The following is a 15,205-nucleotide window of genomic DNA, read 5'->3' as shown; positions in this document are numbered from 1 at the left end:
ACAGATAATATCCTTCTTTACTTTCTCTTCCCCTTTCCTCCTGTCTTCAAATGTCCCTTCCCTCCATCCTTTTCTCTCTCCCTCTCTCCTTCCAGCACCTTACCTATTCACCTGCCGGCTTCCCCTCCCTCTCTCACCTTTACTCCCTTCTCTCCCTCCCCTCCCCCACTCTCCTTCTCCCTCTCCCTACCTGTGTGCCACGCCCTTAATGTTCTTCCGCCTTGCCTTGAGAGAGAGAGAGAGAGAGAGAGAGAGAGAGAGAGAGAGAGAGAGAGAGAGAGAGAGAAAGAGAGAGTTATGGTGCATGTTTTCATTATCTTGTTGCCACCTAACCGTGAAACTCATTATCATTTTCTTCTTGTTTTCTTTGTTTTTGTCTCTTTCTCCTCTTCTCCTCCTCCTCTTCCTCTTCCGTTTCCTGTCGCTTGATTTTTTTTTAGTTTGATTTTTGTTGTTGTTGTTGTTCTTTTTCTTCGTCTTCTTCTCCATCATTGATAAGCATATTTTATTATCATCATCATCATCATCATCATCATCATCATCATTTTTATTATAACCATCATTGTCACACGCACGCACACACACACACACACACACACACACACACACACACACACACACACACACACACACACACACACACACACACACACACACACACACCTTGATCGAATGGTAAAGGTTCTCGTGTGTGTGTGTGTGTGTGTGTGTGTGTGTGTGTGTGTCAGTCATTGCAACATTAATAATACAGGATTAGTCTTTCCGGTATTGATCAACTTGACGCCAGAAACTTTACCCCCACCCCCATTTCCTCCACTCCATTCCCCCCATTCCACTCCCTCTCCCTTTCCTCTGCTCAGTGTCTTCCTCCCTTCCAATCTTTCCCTCCATCCTCTCTTCCCATTCTTTTCTTCCAGCTCATCTCTTCTACCTTCCCTCTCCTTCCCTTCCCTCCAAACTTTCTTTTCCTTCCTTCTCTCCAATCCCTTTACTCCTTCTCTCCATCTTTGTTTTCTCACTCCTTTCTCTCCAGTCTCTTCCCGCCTTCCCTTCCTATCACTCCTCTCTTCTCATCTGTGTCTCTATCACCCTCCTCCTCCTCCTCCTCCTCCTCTTGCAGCAATCACCTGTTCTTACCTTCGCCTCACCTGTCATTTTCTTTTCACCTGTTCGTAATATTAAGTCTTGCCTCTGCTTCTCAATTGTATAGCGCGCCAGGAATGCGGAACGGAGAGAGAGAGAGAGAGAGAGAGAGAGAGAGAGAGAGAGAGAGAGAGAGAGAGAGAGAGAGAGTTGGGAGGATTGATATTTGAGACTGTGGTGGGAGCAGAGAGCCAAGGTGAGTGAGTGAGGTAGACTCTCTCTCTCTCTCTCTCTCTCTCTCTCTCTCTCTCTCTCTCTCTCTCTCTCTCTCTCTCTCTCTCTCTCTCTCTCTCTCTCTCTCTCTCTCTCTCTCTCTCTCTCTCTCCCTCCCTCCCTCCCTCCCTCCCATCCTTTAACTTTCTTCCCATCTCTTCTCCTTTCTCCCCCCATTGATCTCTCACACACACACACACACACACACACACACACACACACACACACACACACACACACACACACACACACACACACACACACACACACAGGACTAATGCGTGAATTGTTTATTAATACGTAGTGTGTTTTTGCATGTCACTGAGAAGGAGGATCGAGAGGAATAAGAGAAGGTGAAGGAGGGGGATGAGAAGAAGAAAAGAAGCAAGATGAATAATTAAGAACTTGCGAAGGGATTAAAAGGAGGAGGAGAGGAAGGAGGAGAGGGAGGGATGAGGAGAGAATAGAAATTAACTATGAATACACTAGCTAATATATTCGTTTCATGTCTTCACTAATAATGCCTGTATTGTTTTGTCTAATGAAGTGGTTAGCTCAACACCTTAAACCTGTGGAGTACTTAATTCACGGTGCTCTGTTTCTCCATCCCTTAACTAACGCCTCTATTTTTTATTTATTTATTTATTTATTTTATTTATTTACTTATTTTCCTCTCTCTCTCTTTCTCTCTCCTAATGAAGTGGTTAGCTCTACACCTTGCCCTGTGCACTACTCAATTCACGGTGCTCTGTTTGCCCATATCTTTCGGCGTTCAGAAGGTGGTGACGGAGGCAAGAAGAGAGGGAAAAAGGAGAACGTAAAGATGAAGGCAGTGGGTGCATGGAGGCAAGGAAGGAAGGAAGGAAGGGAGTGAGTGAGTGAGGGGAAAGAAAGGTAAAGGGGGAGAAATGGAAGGAATATAGCTATTACCTTTTTTTTTTTTTTTTTTTTTTTTTTTTTGTGTGTGTGTGTGTGTTTTGTGGCTTGGTTAAAATGAAGGTACCTAATCCTTTCTCTGCTAGCCATTTTCTTTCCCATAATCCCTTCGCATTTTCCAGAGATATATATTTTGTACTAGAGTATATTAATCAATTTTGTAGTATAGAAAATAGGAAGTGAACCTCTTATTCTTTCTGTTCTCCATATACCCATGCTACTTATACTCCTGTACACCTTTGAATGTTACCTAAAGGCGACCTTGTACTGTTCTGTGGCTTGGCTGTAACAGAGATACCCGTTTTCTGTTTTGTGGTTTGATTAGAACAGGTATTAAAACTCTAATTATGTGTAGCATCATTACAAGAACACAAGGGAGGCAAGGGAAGCTGCGAGAAGCCATCAGTCCTACACGTAGCAGTCCCTCTATGAAGCATGACTCCAGTACCTATGTCCACCTGTCATCCTCATCTTGTTATTCGTCTGTCTTTTAAAGCTCCCTACTGACTCGGCACAGTGTTATCTTTGTTATTAGTGTCTCGATTACTGTCTCTTGTATTGCCTTATTTTACTAATTACACTCCTACATACATCCTGCTATTCATTGTTTCTTCCCTTCCTCCCTCATTCCGTCCTGCGTTCCCTCCTCTTGTTTTCTTCTCTCCTCCCTCGTTTCCTACATTCCATCCTTCCCGGTGTTCCTCTCCCATTCTCCCTCATCCCTTCCTTTTGTTTTCTTTTTCCTCTCCTTCCTCATCCTATCCTGTATTACCTCCTTTTTCTCCCCTCATTTTCCCTCATCCCATTATCCTATATTCCCTCTTCCCTGCTCCCCTCATCCCTGTTTACCTCTCCTCTTTTCCACCCTCCCACTTTCCCTGTCTTCCTCTCTTCTCCCCTCCTCCCCTTCCCAAGCGTAATAATTAGGTCCTTCACGGCAAATCTTCCTTCAGTTTGTTATCGTCATTGTTTTGAGAGGCGGGATCATTGTGTTTGTTTTTCTCAGCCTTGGTTACGTGGTGGTCGCAAATGACGCTGCAAGGTTGTCTGTCTTACGTTTATACATTATCATTGTCGTCGCCTTTGTCGTTGTCGTCGTCGTCATCATCATCATCATCATCATCATCATCATTTCACTTCATTTAACGTCCTTATTTTCCTTAGCGAGGTTTGACAACTGTTGAGTCTGTGCCACATGTGTGTACAAGTCCTGTATGTCTATTTGTCGAGACCTTTACTTCCTTATCTTAATCCTTAACACTACATGACCCCGTCCGTGTGAGCCCGTTACTGCTGGGTGGCCTAAGTTAGTCCCTCTTTCAATTTTAGTACCTAATTATTCGTGGCAGAGTGGTGAATGTACTGAAAATAATGAAAATGGGGGGAAAAAATAGTTACGGTTATGTGATGAAAGTTTTAACCCTTTATCTGCTGCACAATTTGTTTTTGTTTTTTTAATAACCAACAATTTTGTGAACACATTTTTTTTGTACTAAACTCTTAAATATTTCTGTATTTTTAAAAGAAAGGAAAATTAGTCTTATTCTCTTTTGTCTCCCCTGTCTACACGCAAACTATTTTTCTACTGCTCTGGAAGTCAATGAAGGACGGCCATTGCAGTTATGGGGTTAATAGATGATATAGGACAAGTGGTTGTGTTGGCCATTGGGAGACCAGAGGGAAGACCGAATACCAGACGATGTGTGCAGGTCATGATAGGGATGAACACGAGGGAGACACTCATCAAGACGTCCTGTCCCATGAGCGAAAACAAGGACTTTAAAACAGAATGGTGATGATTAACTTGTCTTTGTCTAATCATTTTCCTTTTTTGGTCAGTTATGTGTACTTGCCTGTATTTATCTTATCCTGTTCTTTACTCTCTTTATTTGGTCTTCAGTTTCGTGTGGCATTTTTATTTTTTATTTCGATATTTCTCTTAAGTTTATTTGTTTATTTCCTCGTTCATTATTTGGTCTTTAATTTCTTTGGGCTTTTTTGAGGGGGGGCTTTTTTTTATTAGTGAAAATAGTAAAGAATAGTAAACTAATTGTTAGCTTGACAATTTTTATGATGTTCAATACTCGTACATACATTACTATTAGGTCTAACCTCTTTTTTTTTTTTTTTTTTTTTTTTTTTACAACAAGAATTAATAAAAATTAGTCAGAATACTAAAGAAGAGTAAACAAGAACGTTGAACAGAATTATAATGATGGTGAACTTTTTTTTATTTTAGCTTTTACTTTTACATAATTTGCCATTTAATCTCATTTGGCTTTTTTAGTAAGAATCAGTAAAAAGGCAAAGAATATTTGAGCAAGAACCAGTCAAAATGGTAAAGAATGGCTACGTGTTTCTCAACCTGTGTATCCTTTTCTCTCCTGATATTCTGTCCTCCCTTGTTTATTTCCCAGTATTTCCCCAGCACACGTGTTCACCAGTGCGTGTCTTGACTCTCCCTCCACACCACCTCTACACACAGCAATGCCCACCCCGCCCCACACGGCCACTCAACGCAATCTGTCTTTCCTCATCCCTTACGTCTCTCTCTCTCTCTCTCTCTCTCTCTCTCTCTCTCTCTCTCTCTCTCTCTCTCTCTCTCTCTCTCTCTCTCTCTCTCTCTAGATGTACATTCACCTCGTGTTATTTGAACCCCCACCCAACTTAGCTTATTAAACTCAACTTCTTTTTATCATGCTTGAGATGCGTGAAGGGTGTTGTACAGTGCATATGATGAGAGGAAGAGGAGGAGGAGGAGTTGGTAGTGTATAGGGACAAAAAGTTAATAGATCAGGAGGAGGAGTAGTTTGAGAGAAATGGGGGATTGTGGGTGGAGTCCTGACTGGAGGGAAAGATAAAGCAGTTGGCAGGAAGCTCAGGTGTTGTGTGTCTCCTGGAGGAGGAGGAGGAGGGGGAGATGGAAGGAGAAAGACAGGTGTGTTTAGAATTCAAGAGATACATCTGAAACCTCTTATAGGTGAGAGAGAGAGAGAGAGAGAGAGAGAGAGAGAGAGAGAGAGAGAGAGAGAGAGAGAGAGAGAGAGAGAGAGAGAGAGAGAGAGAGAGAGAGAACCACCAGCACCTAGACGGAGAAACACAGACAGACAATACACCTCCTCCTCCTCCTCAAGATGCTGTATGACCTTGAAAAATGGCCCTTATCAAGATTGAGGAAGAGCTCACTTAGCATCATCTCGCTCCCATGAGAGAGAGAGAGAGAGAGAGAGAGAGGGGGGGAAGGAGGAGGGGGGTAATGTCCACTCCTCACGTCCTAGGGTTTGATGGTGGCCTTCTGTGATGTTGTGTTGCGGGACGTGTCTGGGATGGTGGTGTGTATGTGTGTCAGGAGGGGATGGTGCGGGCTATGGTGTGGATGGGAGATAAGATGAGATGGTATGAGTAGCATAGTGCATGGGTGATGGAGTAGAAAGTGTCTTGGTGTTGTACAAGATGCTGCTGCTGCTATAATTACTACTACTACTACTACTACTACCACTACTACTACTGTGTTATTAGTGGTGGTAGTGGTAGTTTTGTTGTTGTTGTTTCAAAAGGATCAGAGAAACATGTTTACTGTCTCGGGTACTCTATTTATGTATTCCTTGTGCTGTAAGTACACACATACACACACACACACACACAGGGAGGAAGGAAGTGCACTGGTATCATCTTTCTAATCTTGTGACAAAAAAAATACAAAGGAAGATTGATTTCTGAAGCCGCAGAGAGAGAGAGAGAGAGAGAGAGAGAGAGAGAGAGAGAGAGAGAGAGAGAGAGAGAGAGAGAGAGAGCTCCCTGTTGGACCTCAAGGGCTCATGGGTCAAGTGAGTTGGCACTCCACAAACACTTCCTCATCCTTACTCTTGCCTGTATCTCTCTCTCTCTCTCTCTCTCTCTCTCTCTCTCTCTCTCTCTCTCTCTCTCTCTCTCTCTCTCTCTCTCTCTCTCTCTCTCTCTCTCTCTCTCTAAAATCCTCAACCTCATCTTGGGGTTTTCTGATGTAATACTCATCACCATAACAACAATAATGAGACAAATAACATAACATTGATATAACATCAAACCAGTTCCACTATTAATTAATTTCCCATGATCTTTACCTAAAACTTCATGCCCATCCTTCCTTCCTTTCACTCTCAGCTCTTTATCATCATCCTTTACTGTATCTATTTGCTGCTTTCCTCACACCAAGCACACATACACATTGCTTCTCTCTGCCATACTCACACAAGTTATTTCCGTTATTATTATCTATATATATATATATATATATATATATATATATATATATATATATATATATATATATATATATATATATATATATATATATATATATATATATATATATATATATATATATATATATTCTCTCTCTCTCTCTCTCTCTCTCTCTCTCTCTCTCTCTCTCTCTCTCTCTCTCTCTCTCTCTCTCTCTCTCTCTCTCTCTCTCTCTCTCTCTCTCTCTCTCTCTCTCTATATATATATATATATATATATATATATATATATATATATATATATATATATCTTTTTCATTTCCAGTCGACAAATGCCACTTCAAGTTTTCCCTAACCTCTTCCCTCTCATATTATTACCTATCTTTCTGGCTCAGTCTTTCTTTGATATACTACACCTTAACTTTCTATCTCACTATCTTTCCTCTCTGATACTCTTTACTCTACTCTACTCACACCACACACACACACACACACACACACACACACACACACACACACACACACACACACACACACTATTATTGCTACTTGGATTTGAGTCCTCAGCAGGGTTCAGAAGTAGTGGTGGTGGTGTGCTGCCAAGGCCCATGCGTTGCTGTTCCTGGGGTAACCTGATCCACGCAGCGCTGGGGTGAGGGCAGGATGGGGGCTCCACACACACACACACACACACACACACACACACACACACACACCTCATGCTTCCTATGCATCTGTGAATACTTTGGTCTGTCTTCAGGGTGATATATAAGGCAGGCTCTCTCTCTCTCTCTCTCTCTCTCTCTCTCTCTCTCTCTCTCTCTCTCTCTCTCTCTCTCTCTCTCTCTCTCTCTCTCTCTCTCTCTCTCTCTCTCTCTCTCTCTCTCTCTCTCTCTCTCTCTCTCTCTCTCTCTCTCTCTCTCTCTCTCTCTCTACACACACACATACACACCTTTGATAGATCATTCTGTACTCTGATAGAACAACAATAGCAGCAACAACATATAATATTAATAGGATGCCCTGTATCTATAAATAACAGACTACACCACTCCCTGCATTTCACTTGTTTCTCTCCTCTGCACACAGGAACAAACTCTTGCCTTCAACCAGCCAGTCAAGATTGCAACAAGTAATAATAATAATAATAATTTAATAATAATAAGTACTGTATTTTCAAATGACAGACAACACCATTCCCTACATTTCACTCTTGTCTCTTCTCTCCACACAGCAAATACTAGCCTGTCAAGATTGCAACAAGTAATGATAATAATATTATTATTATTATTATTATTATTATTATTATTATTATTATTATTATTATTATATGTAAGTTTTTTTTTTTTTTTTTTTTTTTTTTTTTTTTTTTTTTTTTATAAGTGATGGACAACATCCTTCCCTGCATCTCACATGTCTCTTCTCTGCGCACAGGAAAGAACTCTAGTCCTCGACCAACCTGTCAAGATTGGTCGGTCAGGTGGGCCCGCGCCCGGCCCCGCCACCAACGAATGCCATCTTCGACTGCAAGGTGCTCTCCAGGAACCATGCCCTCCTGTGGTATGAGAATGGCAAGGTGAGGACTCAGTGCACACATAGACACCTGGCACCTTGTGTGCATACATGTATACTGGTGTACCTACATAGCTGTCTATTTTGCAGTCTGCAGTTGAAGGTCTTGTCTTCTTGTTGTTTCTTTTTTGTCTCAGTTTGCACCCTTTGCTTGAATTATAAGCACTTCATCTCCTTAATGTAAGAGTTTACCAGTAGTGTCAATATTCCATCCCTTTTACTATTAAGCACTTGAACTCTCTGCTTCTTTATTTCCCCCTACCTATGATGTAAACTCTTTCAAGAGGAAGGTTTGAAGACACTTCTCATAATTCTGAGTAGTCCTTTTGATGGTACTGTTTGGGGACAGGCACCTTCATTGGGCCTTTTTACTGTTTTTACTGCCTTTTTGCTATTCTTTTACACTTGCATAGAAAAAAAAATAGATGTGGGCAGGGAATGTGCCCCAAACTTATTATAGTAAACGGATGGTAAGAGTAATGAGTGGCTCTAGAGATGACTGAAAGATAGATGGAAATATTAGAATATATTTTAATGGATGGCCTGGAAAAGACAGGCAGCTGACAGATGAATGGAGAAGGTTGCAGGGAATTTTTCATCATGCAGTGGAATTGTAGAGGCTGGTGATGATGATAACCAGGGCCTGTAACTGCAGCAATTCCTTTAGTAAAACCAAGAAGTATGTTATGCCATATGGAGTTAAACAGAAGCATCTGAATTTAAACAAGTGGAAATACTGTGTCTGCTGGAATGGTGTCTTTGATTATATATACAGCAGCACCTCTTTCAGTCAAACCAAGAGGTACATCACATTTTACAGAATTAGCAACAGAAAGATGAGAATTTGGACAGGTGAAAATCTTGTGTCTCCTGGAATGGTGTCTGAGCATACCTAGTAGTATGTTGCTCTGTTTTGTTCTGAGGGAGTGTATTAAGGAAGTTTATTGAAGTACTTACATCCTTCTTGACTCATTGCCAAGGTTCATCGTTAGGCCTCAATGGAAGAGATGGTAAAGAATATGTTGGTGTATTATTCATCTATATACAGAAGAGCTAAATGTATGTGGAAAAATTAAAACAAAAAATTCTCTCTCTCTCTCTCTCTCTCTCTCTCTCTCTCTCTCTCTCTCTCTCTCTCTCTCTCTCTCTCTCTCTCTCTCTCTCTCTCCTCTCTCTCTCTCTCTCTCTCGCTCTCTCTCTCTCTCTCTCTCTCTCTCTCTCTCTCTCTCTCCTACACTCATTTCTTATCTTTTTTATTTCTTTTAACTTTTTTTTACTCTTCTTAGCCTCCCTCTACTACACAGTTCTTACTTTTTTTTTCATCTCTTATCTCTTACTTTTCACAATTTTCCCTCAGTTTCCCCTCATCTACACTCAATTCTCATTATTTTTAATCGATATTAACTCTTAGTCATCTTAACTTTTCCACAGTTTCCTCCTCACCTATACTCAATCATTTTTTTCTTAACTTGTATCCTTCTTACCTTCCTTTCACCAATGCAACAAGAGCCAGCATGACACTCACCTTTAACCCCCTCCCTCTCTCACTTTCATCCCACAGTTTTACCTGCAGGACACCAAGAGCAGCAATGGCACCTTCGTCAACAACCAGCGGCTCAGCAAGGGCTCAGAGGAGTCGGCACCACGGGAAGTATGCTCAGGGGATATTGTGCAGTTTGGCGTCGATGTCATGGAGAACTCTAGGAAAGGTGTGTGTGTGTGTGTGTGTGTGTGTGTGTGTGTGTGTGTGTGTGTGTGTGTGTGTGTGTGTGTTTCTTTACCCAGTTGTATTTACCTAGTTGTAACTTACAGGGCCTGAACTACACTTGTGTGGTCCCATCTCCATATCTACACTTGTCCAGTTTTTCCTTGAAGTTGTACACACTTGCTGCCAGTACTACCTCCTCACTGAGCTTGTTCCAAACTTCTATATTTCTCTGTGGGAAACTAGATTTCTTTGTTATTCAAACATCTTCCTTTTCTTAGTTTTTGCTGTGGCCTCATGTGAATCTGGTATTTTCTACTTCTCTTAGCATTAGTTTCTCATTATCAGTTTCTTCCAACTCCATTCCACAATTTATATATCAGTATTAAATCTCCCCTCTATCTTCTTTGTTCCAATGTTGGCAGATTCATTTTCTTTAATCTGTCTTCATATGTTAATTCTTACAGTTCTGGAACCATCTTCATTGCCATCCTTTGTATCCTTTCTAGTTTTTCTTAAATGTTTCTTCTTGTGGGGAGACCACACTGATTCAACTTATTCCAGCTTTAGTCTCATCATGGTGGTAATTATCTTTTTCATTATATCTTTATCCATGTATTGGAATGCTATTCCAATATTTCTCACCATCCTATATGTATGTCTGAATATCTTTCCTACATGCTTCTCTGACTGTTGACTGTATTGTCACTCTCAGTTCTTTCTCTTCTTGTACTTGTATGATTTCTTCATTTCCCATTTTATATGTCCATTTTGGTCTCCACTTTTCCTATTTCCATAGCATGACATTTTTTCACATTAAATTCCATTTCCCATTTCTTACTTCAGTCCCAGATTTTGTTCAAATCCTCTTGTAGAATTTCAGTCTTTGTTGCTTCTAACAAGCATTTGTAACTCTGCATCATCTGCAAATAAACTCATGTAACTCTTTACTCCTTCAGGCATATAATTTATGTACAGTAAAATCCCTCTTATCCGGCATCAACGGGACCGCCGACATGCCGGATACCAGAAGTTGCCGGATACTTGAATAGAAGTGAAATTATGTCCACAATCACCACCCTACACTCACGCATCTTACTGTAACAAAGATCAGCTGATCGCCGTGCCGCACGTTGCCACCCGCGCTGCCACCTCACACTCACCAACACACAATACTACTGTACAGTAAAATCCCTCTCATCCGGCATTCGAGTATCCGGCAGCTTCAAGTATCCGGCACATTTTTTCCCCGAGCCTTAAAATCAATAAAAAAATCAATGTGTACTCATAAAATCGATTAAATTCCCGCGCGAGGCATACTTTGTCCCCTCGCCACTAGAGTGCACTGCTTTGCGCCACCCGCGGCCCATTGCACTGTGTTTACTCAGTGACTCAGTCCCACGTGTGCACCGTGTGCCTGACGCCTCCATCATGCCTAAAGTTGTAGAAAAGAGGAAGCGTGTTGTGCTTACACTTAAGCAGCTGATCAGATCAGCTGATCTTTGTTATGGTAAGATGCGTGAGTGTAGGGTGGTGATTGTGGACATAATTTCACTTCTATTCAAGTACCCGGCAATATTCAAGTATCTGGCATGTCAGCGGTCCCGTTGATGCCGGATAAGAGGGATTTTACTGTACTAACATTCTCTTTAATAATTTCCTCTTATAAATAAGTTGATGGGTTACAAAAATAAGGTACGTATACACTTATTTGCTTTATTCAATATTAGCCAACATGTATAGCATACAATAAAGATATGAAAATGTACAAGTGTTTGTGACACTTTTTCGCTCCCCACACCTCTCATTCAACACCCTCCGGGTCATCATCATCATCAGATTCTGTACTTGTTTGCCCCACTTCTTTTTCCTTACAAGTTACTTCAAAATAGTTTCTAATGTCTCCTTGTTTGCAGCTCCTTCTTTGCAGCAAAAACTCATTCTCAATGCAGTGAAGGGTCATAACATCTCGGGTTGACATGTATGTGCACTGCTCAGCAAACCTGACAAAGCCAGCTATGTGTTTCGCAGCCTGTTCCCAAGTTACTTTAGGCTCATTATTATCATCATCATCATCAGCACAGCACAGAACTGTCAGCCTGTCCTTGCTCTGTTTGAATCCCTTCCCGTCTCCCTCCGACTCGCTTGCAAGTGTGGTTCTTGGCAGACAGCGGTAGAACAGGCCAGTCTCATCAGCGTTGTAAATCTGCTCAGACATCAGGTTATGCTCCTCAACTATCTTCACAAACCTATAAGAAATAAAAACAGAACGAGGTTTAGATAAAGAAATTAGGTTGGCTCTCTCTCTCTCTCTCTCTCTCTCTCTCTCTCTCTCTCTCTCTCTCTCTCTCTCTCTCTCTCTCTCTCTCTCTCTCTCTCTCTCTCTCTCTCTCTCTCTCTCTCTCTCTCTCTCTCTCTCTCTCTCTCCTTACCTGTTGACGAACTCTTCAGCCGAGGGTAAGTTGGCAGATTTTGATTCTCCCGAGATGTCCAGCTTCCTTATGCCGTGACGAACCTTGAACCTGTGGAGCCAGCCATCAGAGAACTGGCATGCCCCTTCCTCGCCCATCTTCTTAGCTAAATCACGCCCTTTCTCTTAGCATTGGGCCTGTAATTGTGACTCCTTCTGATCTTTTCAAGCTGAACCACTCGTATAACACTTTGTCCATCATTTCACCACGATGATACTGCAGTGTGTGACGATTTTCCACTGCCATTGGGGTGTCAATGGCTTTCATGTAATCCCGCAACTTTTTCGTTTGGGATTTAATGTCATAAATAGTTGATGAGCCCACACTATACTCCGCCATTAGTTGCTGTCAGCTTTCACCTCTCTCTAATCGTCGACAAATGTCTACCTTCTGCTTAAGTGTAAGCACAATACGCTTCCTCTTTTCTACAACTTTAGGCATGATGAAGGCCTCAGGCGACAAACAGTGCACACACGGGACTGAGTCACTGAGTAAACACAGTGCAGTGAGCCGCGGGTGGTGCGAAGCAGTGCGCTCTGGTGGCGAGGGGACAAAGTATGCCATGCGCGGGAATTTTAATCGATTTTATGAGTACACATTGATTTTTTATTGATTTTAAGGCTCGGGGAAAAATGTGCCGGATACTTGAAGCTGCCGAATACTCAAATGCCGGATGAGAGGGATTTTACTATATGTGTGTTTGTATATGTGTGTGTGCATGGGTGGGTGGGTGGGTGTCTTTACTAGGTTAAATACAGAATCTCAGTCAAGTTCATAAATTTTTTATCACGATATTTATGTTTATCCAGTTCACCCCTGTATTTATTTAAGAGTGGCTAACCTCACCAGGGATTGACAAGGCCAAGAATTAGTAGCAGTTCAGTTCTGTATTCTTAAATGTTTCAGAGCTTCATCCTGATTGCATTCAGCTGACTCTACTGGAAGTTGCTAGAGTTTTCAACAGTGTTTTTATTATTCTAGTGATACTTTAAGGAATCTATATCATGAAAGGGGAAAAAACCCATGAGAGCCTGACTCATCATCTCTGTGGCCTTTGAAAGCTGCCTACATAAGAGAATAAAGCAGTAAAAAATGTAGACTTTAGTTTTGTGTGTGTGTGTGTGTGTGTGTGTGTGTGTGTTTACCAGCCCTAAAACAGAGTATACTGTAAATCTTTTTCAGTTCAACACAGATATTTTTATTTAAACCAAAAACTTGATAGAATACGTATGGGAGTTGTCAGCACAAGTAAATCTTTCAACCTTCCTTCCTGCAGTGACACACGGATGTATAGTAGCCACCTTAAAGCTGTACATGCCTGATGGACAGGAAGCCAAAGCCAGGTGAGGCAAAGACAGTACAACAGTTTTATGATGTATTAACATGGGACAGTCTTTTGTTTGAATATGCAGAGTATGTGCATAGTATTTGGGATTGGCTTGAGGTGTAAGAATGTTTTTTTTCACAAGTACCCTCCACAGTTTCTTAGAGAAAAAGAATGAGAAAGAAGGAAGCATGTGTGAATGAGTTTATAGCACAGACAGGCCAGTGTGTTTACATTACCTTTTTATGATGCCAACCAATCCATAGTTTTCTATTTAATTAAAGCCATATCCATTGGGGTTAGTAAGTAACATTACAATAATTTCCAACTACTAAGCCTTATTCAAATTTAGGCAGGCATTGGTAGAACTTACCACAGATCTGTTTTGGCCTCATTGCCTTACTTCCTACTTCCCTGAATGAGAAGCAGTATTAGGACACAGTTATTGTTTTGAAACTAAATTTTTCTATATTGTTAGAATTTTCAATTTAATGGTGTATATTACAAACTAAGCACACATACCTGATGACATCTCTCCCACATCATTCCTTGAACCTTTGCTAATACTGAGACGTTCCCCACAGTCCATCGACAGCAGTGGGAGGTGCTGTGTCCAGTGTGACTGCCCAGGAGCTGTACCAATTGAGGACGTACCTGCAGGAGGCACAGCACAGGGAGCAGCAGATAGAAACCAAGCTGGCTGCACTGCAGCGCCTTGTGTCTTCCACTCAGGTACACCATAATTAAATACTTGCCTGGAAAAAATCACCTGAAGACATAGCATTTCTTATAAGTAGTATCAATCACATTTACCATTTTTAATGTGGAGGCAGATAACCAAACTGGAGACATGGGGGCAAGGGGGAGGAAATTATTATGTTCTGTTCTTGACAAAGAAGGAAACTCCTTGCTATTTATACATGAAAAGAAAGTGTATATTTTTGGTGTTGCTGGTAATATTTAATTTGTTACGTGTTCCTCTAGTCAGTGATTACTGGAAGTCAGAGCCACCACAGCATTGAGGTCACCATGTACAGTCTTGGTCAGCAGTCAAGTAATACAGAATACCTCTATGCACTGAGGTGTTTTTCCCTCAATCATCAGTCCTGTGATCTGCTGTGAATCCATCACTCGTCAGACATTGCAAGGAGACTGCCAGTAGATTAAAGGACTTGTGATAGAGAAAAAAACTGAGAACATTGAAAGTTAACACAAGAAGGTTACTCAACTTTTGATCACGTTTGCACCTACCCATAAATATTACCATAAGTACTACTCTTACTTTGGTTGGTTAAGCAAGCATCTGAGTGGGTAAGCCACCATTATCCTTCCTGGACCATGATCAGAACCTGGCAGTGACGACACCAGCACATCAGCACCCTGCAATATTAACATAACATGTAGCTCAGTGATAGTCAACCAGGGTGAATGAATTTTTTTCAAAGAGTACCTGGAAATAATGGGATACATGACATGACCATTGCATATAAGAGTGCACAGTATAAAAGATATTTTAGGAAGAAAGTTGTCACCTAGAAGTTCATTTAAACTAAAATTAAACTATTAAACATATGTAATGTATTAGTATATTACACTTGAGCACAACTTGGACCTCACA

General features: G+C 41.3%; 2 protein-coding genes across 2 annotated transcripts in view; one reads left to right on the top strand and one right to left on the bottom strand.

Moving 5' to 3' along the window:
• Nucleotides 1-15,205, top strand: part of LOC135105728 (sarcolemmal membrane-associated protein-like) — a 90,813-nt gene that overhangs the window by 47,247 nt on the left and 28,361 nt on the right. Inside the window, 5 exon segments of the mRNA XM_064014167.1 lie at nt 7,950-8,024; nt 8,026-8,091; nt 9,649-9,796; nt 13,540-13,606; nt 14,172-14,319. Of these exon segments, the coding sequence (XP_063870237.1) occupies nt 7,950-8,024; nt 8,026-8,091; nt 9,649-9,796; nt 13,540-13,606; nt 14,172-14,319 (504 nt within the window).
• LOC135106071 (tigger transposable element-derived protein 6-like) lies at nt 11,597-12,487 on the bottom strand. Its single transcript, XM_064014913.1, has 2 exons — nt 12,225-12,487; nt 11,597-12,041 (listed from the first exon to the last, which is right to left on the bottom strand). The coding sequence occupies exons 1-2, from the start codon at nt 12,359-12,361 to the stop codon at nt 11,597-11,599; spliced, it is 582 nt and encodes a 193-aa protein (XP_063870983.1). The 5' UTR covers nt 12,362-12,487.

The sequence above is a fragment of the Scylla paramamosain genome, chromosome 12 (genome assembly GCF_035594125.1).
Source record: "Scylla paramamosain isolate STU-SP2022 chromosome 12, ASM3559412v1, whole genome shotgun sequence".
Taxonomy (NCBI): Eukaryota; Metazoa; Arthropoda; class Malacostraca; order Decapoda; family Portunidae; genus Scylla; species Scylla paramamosain.
This window is presented reverse-complemented; position numbering and strand designations above follow the sequence as displayed.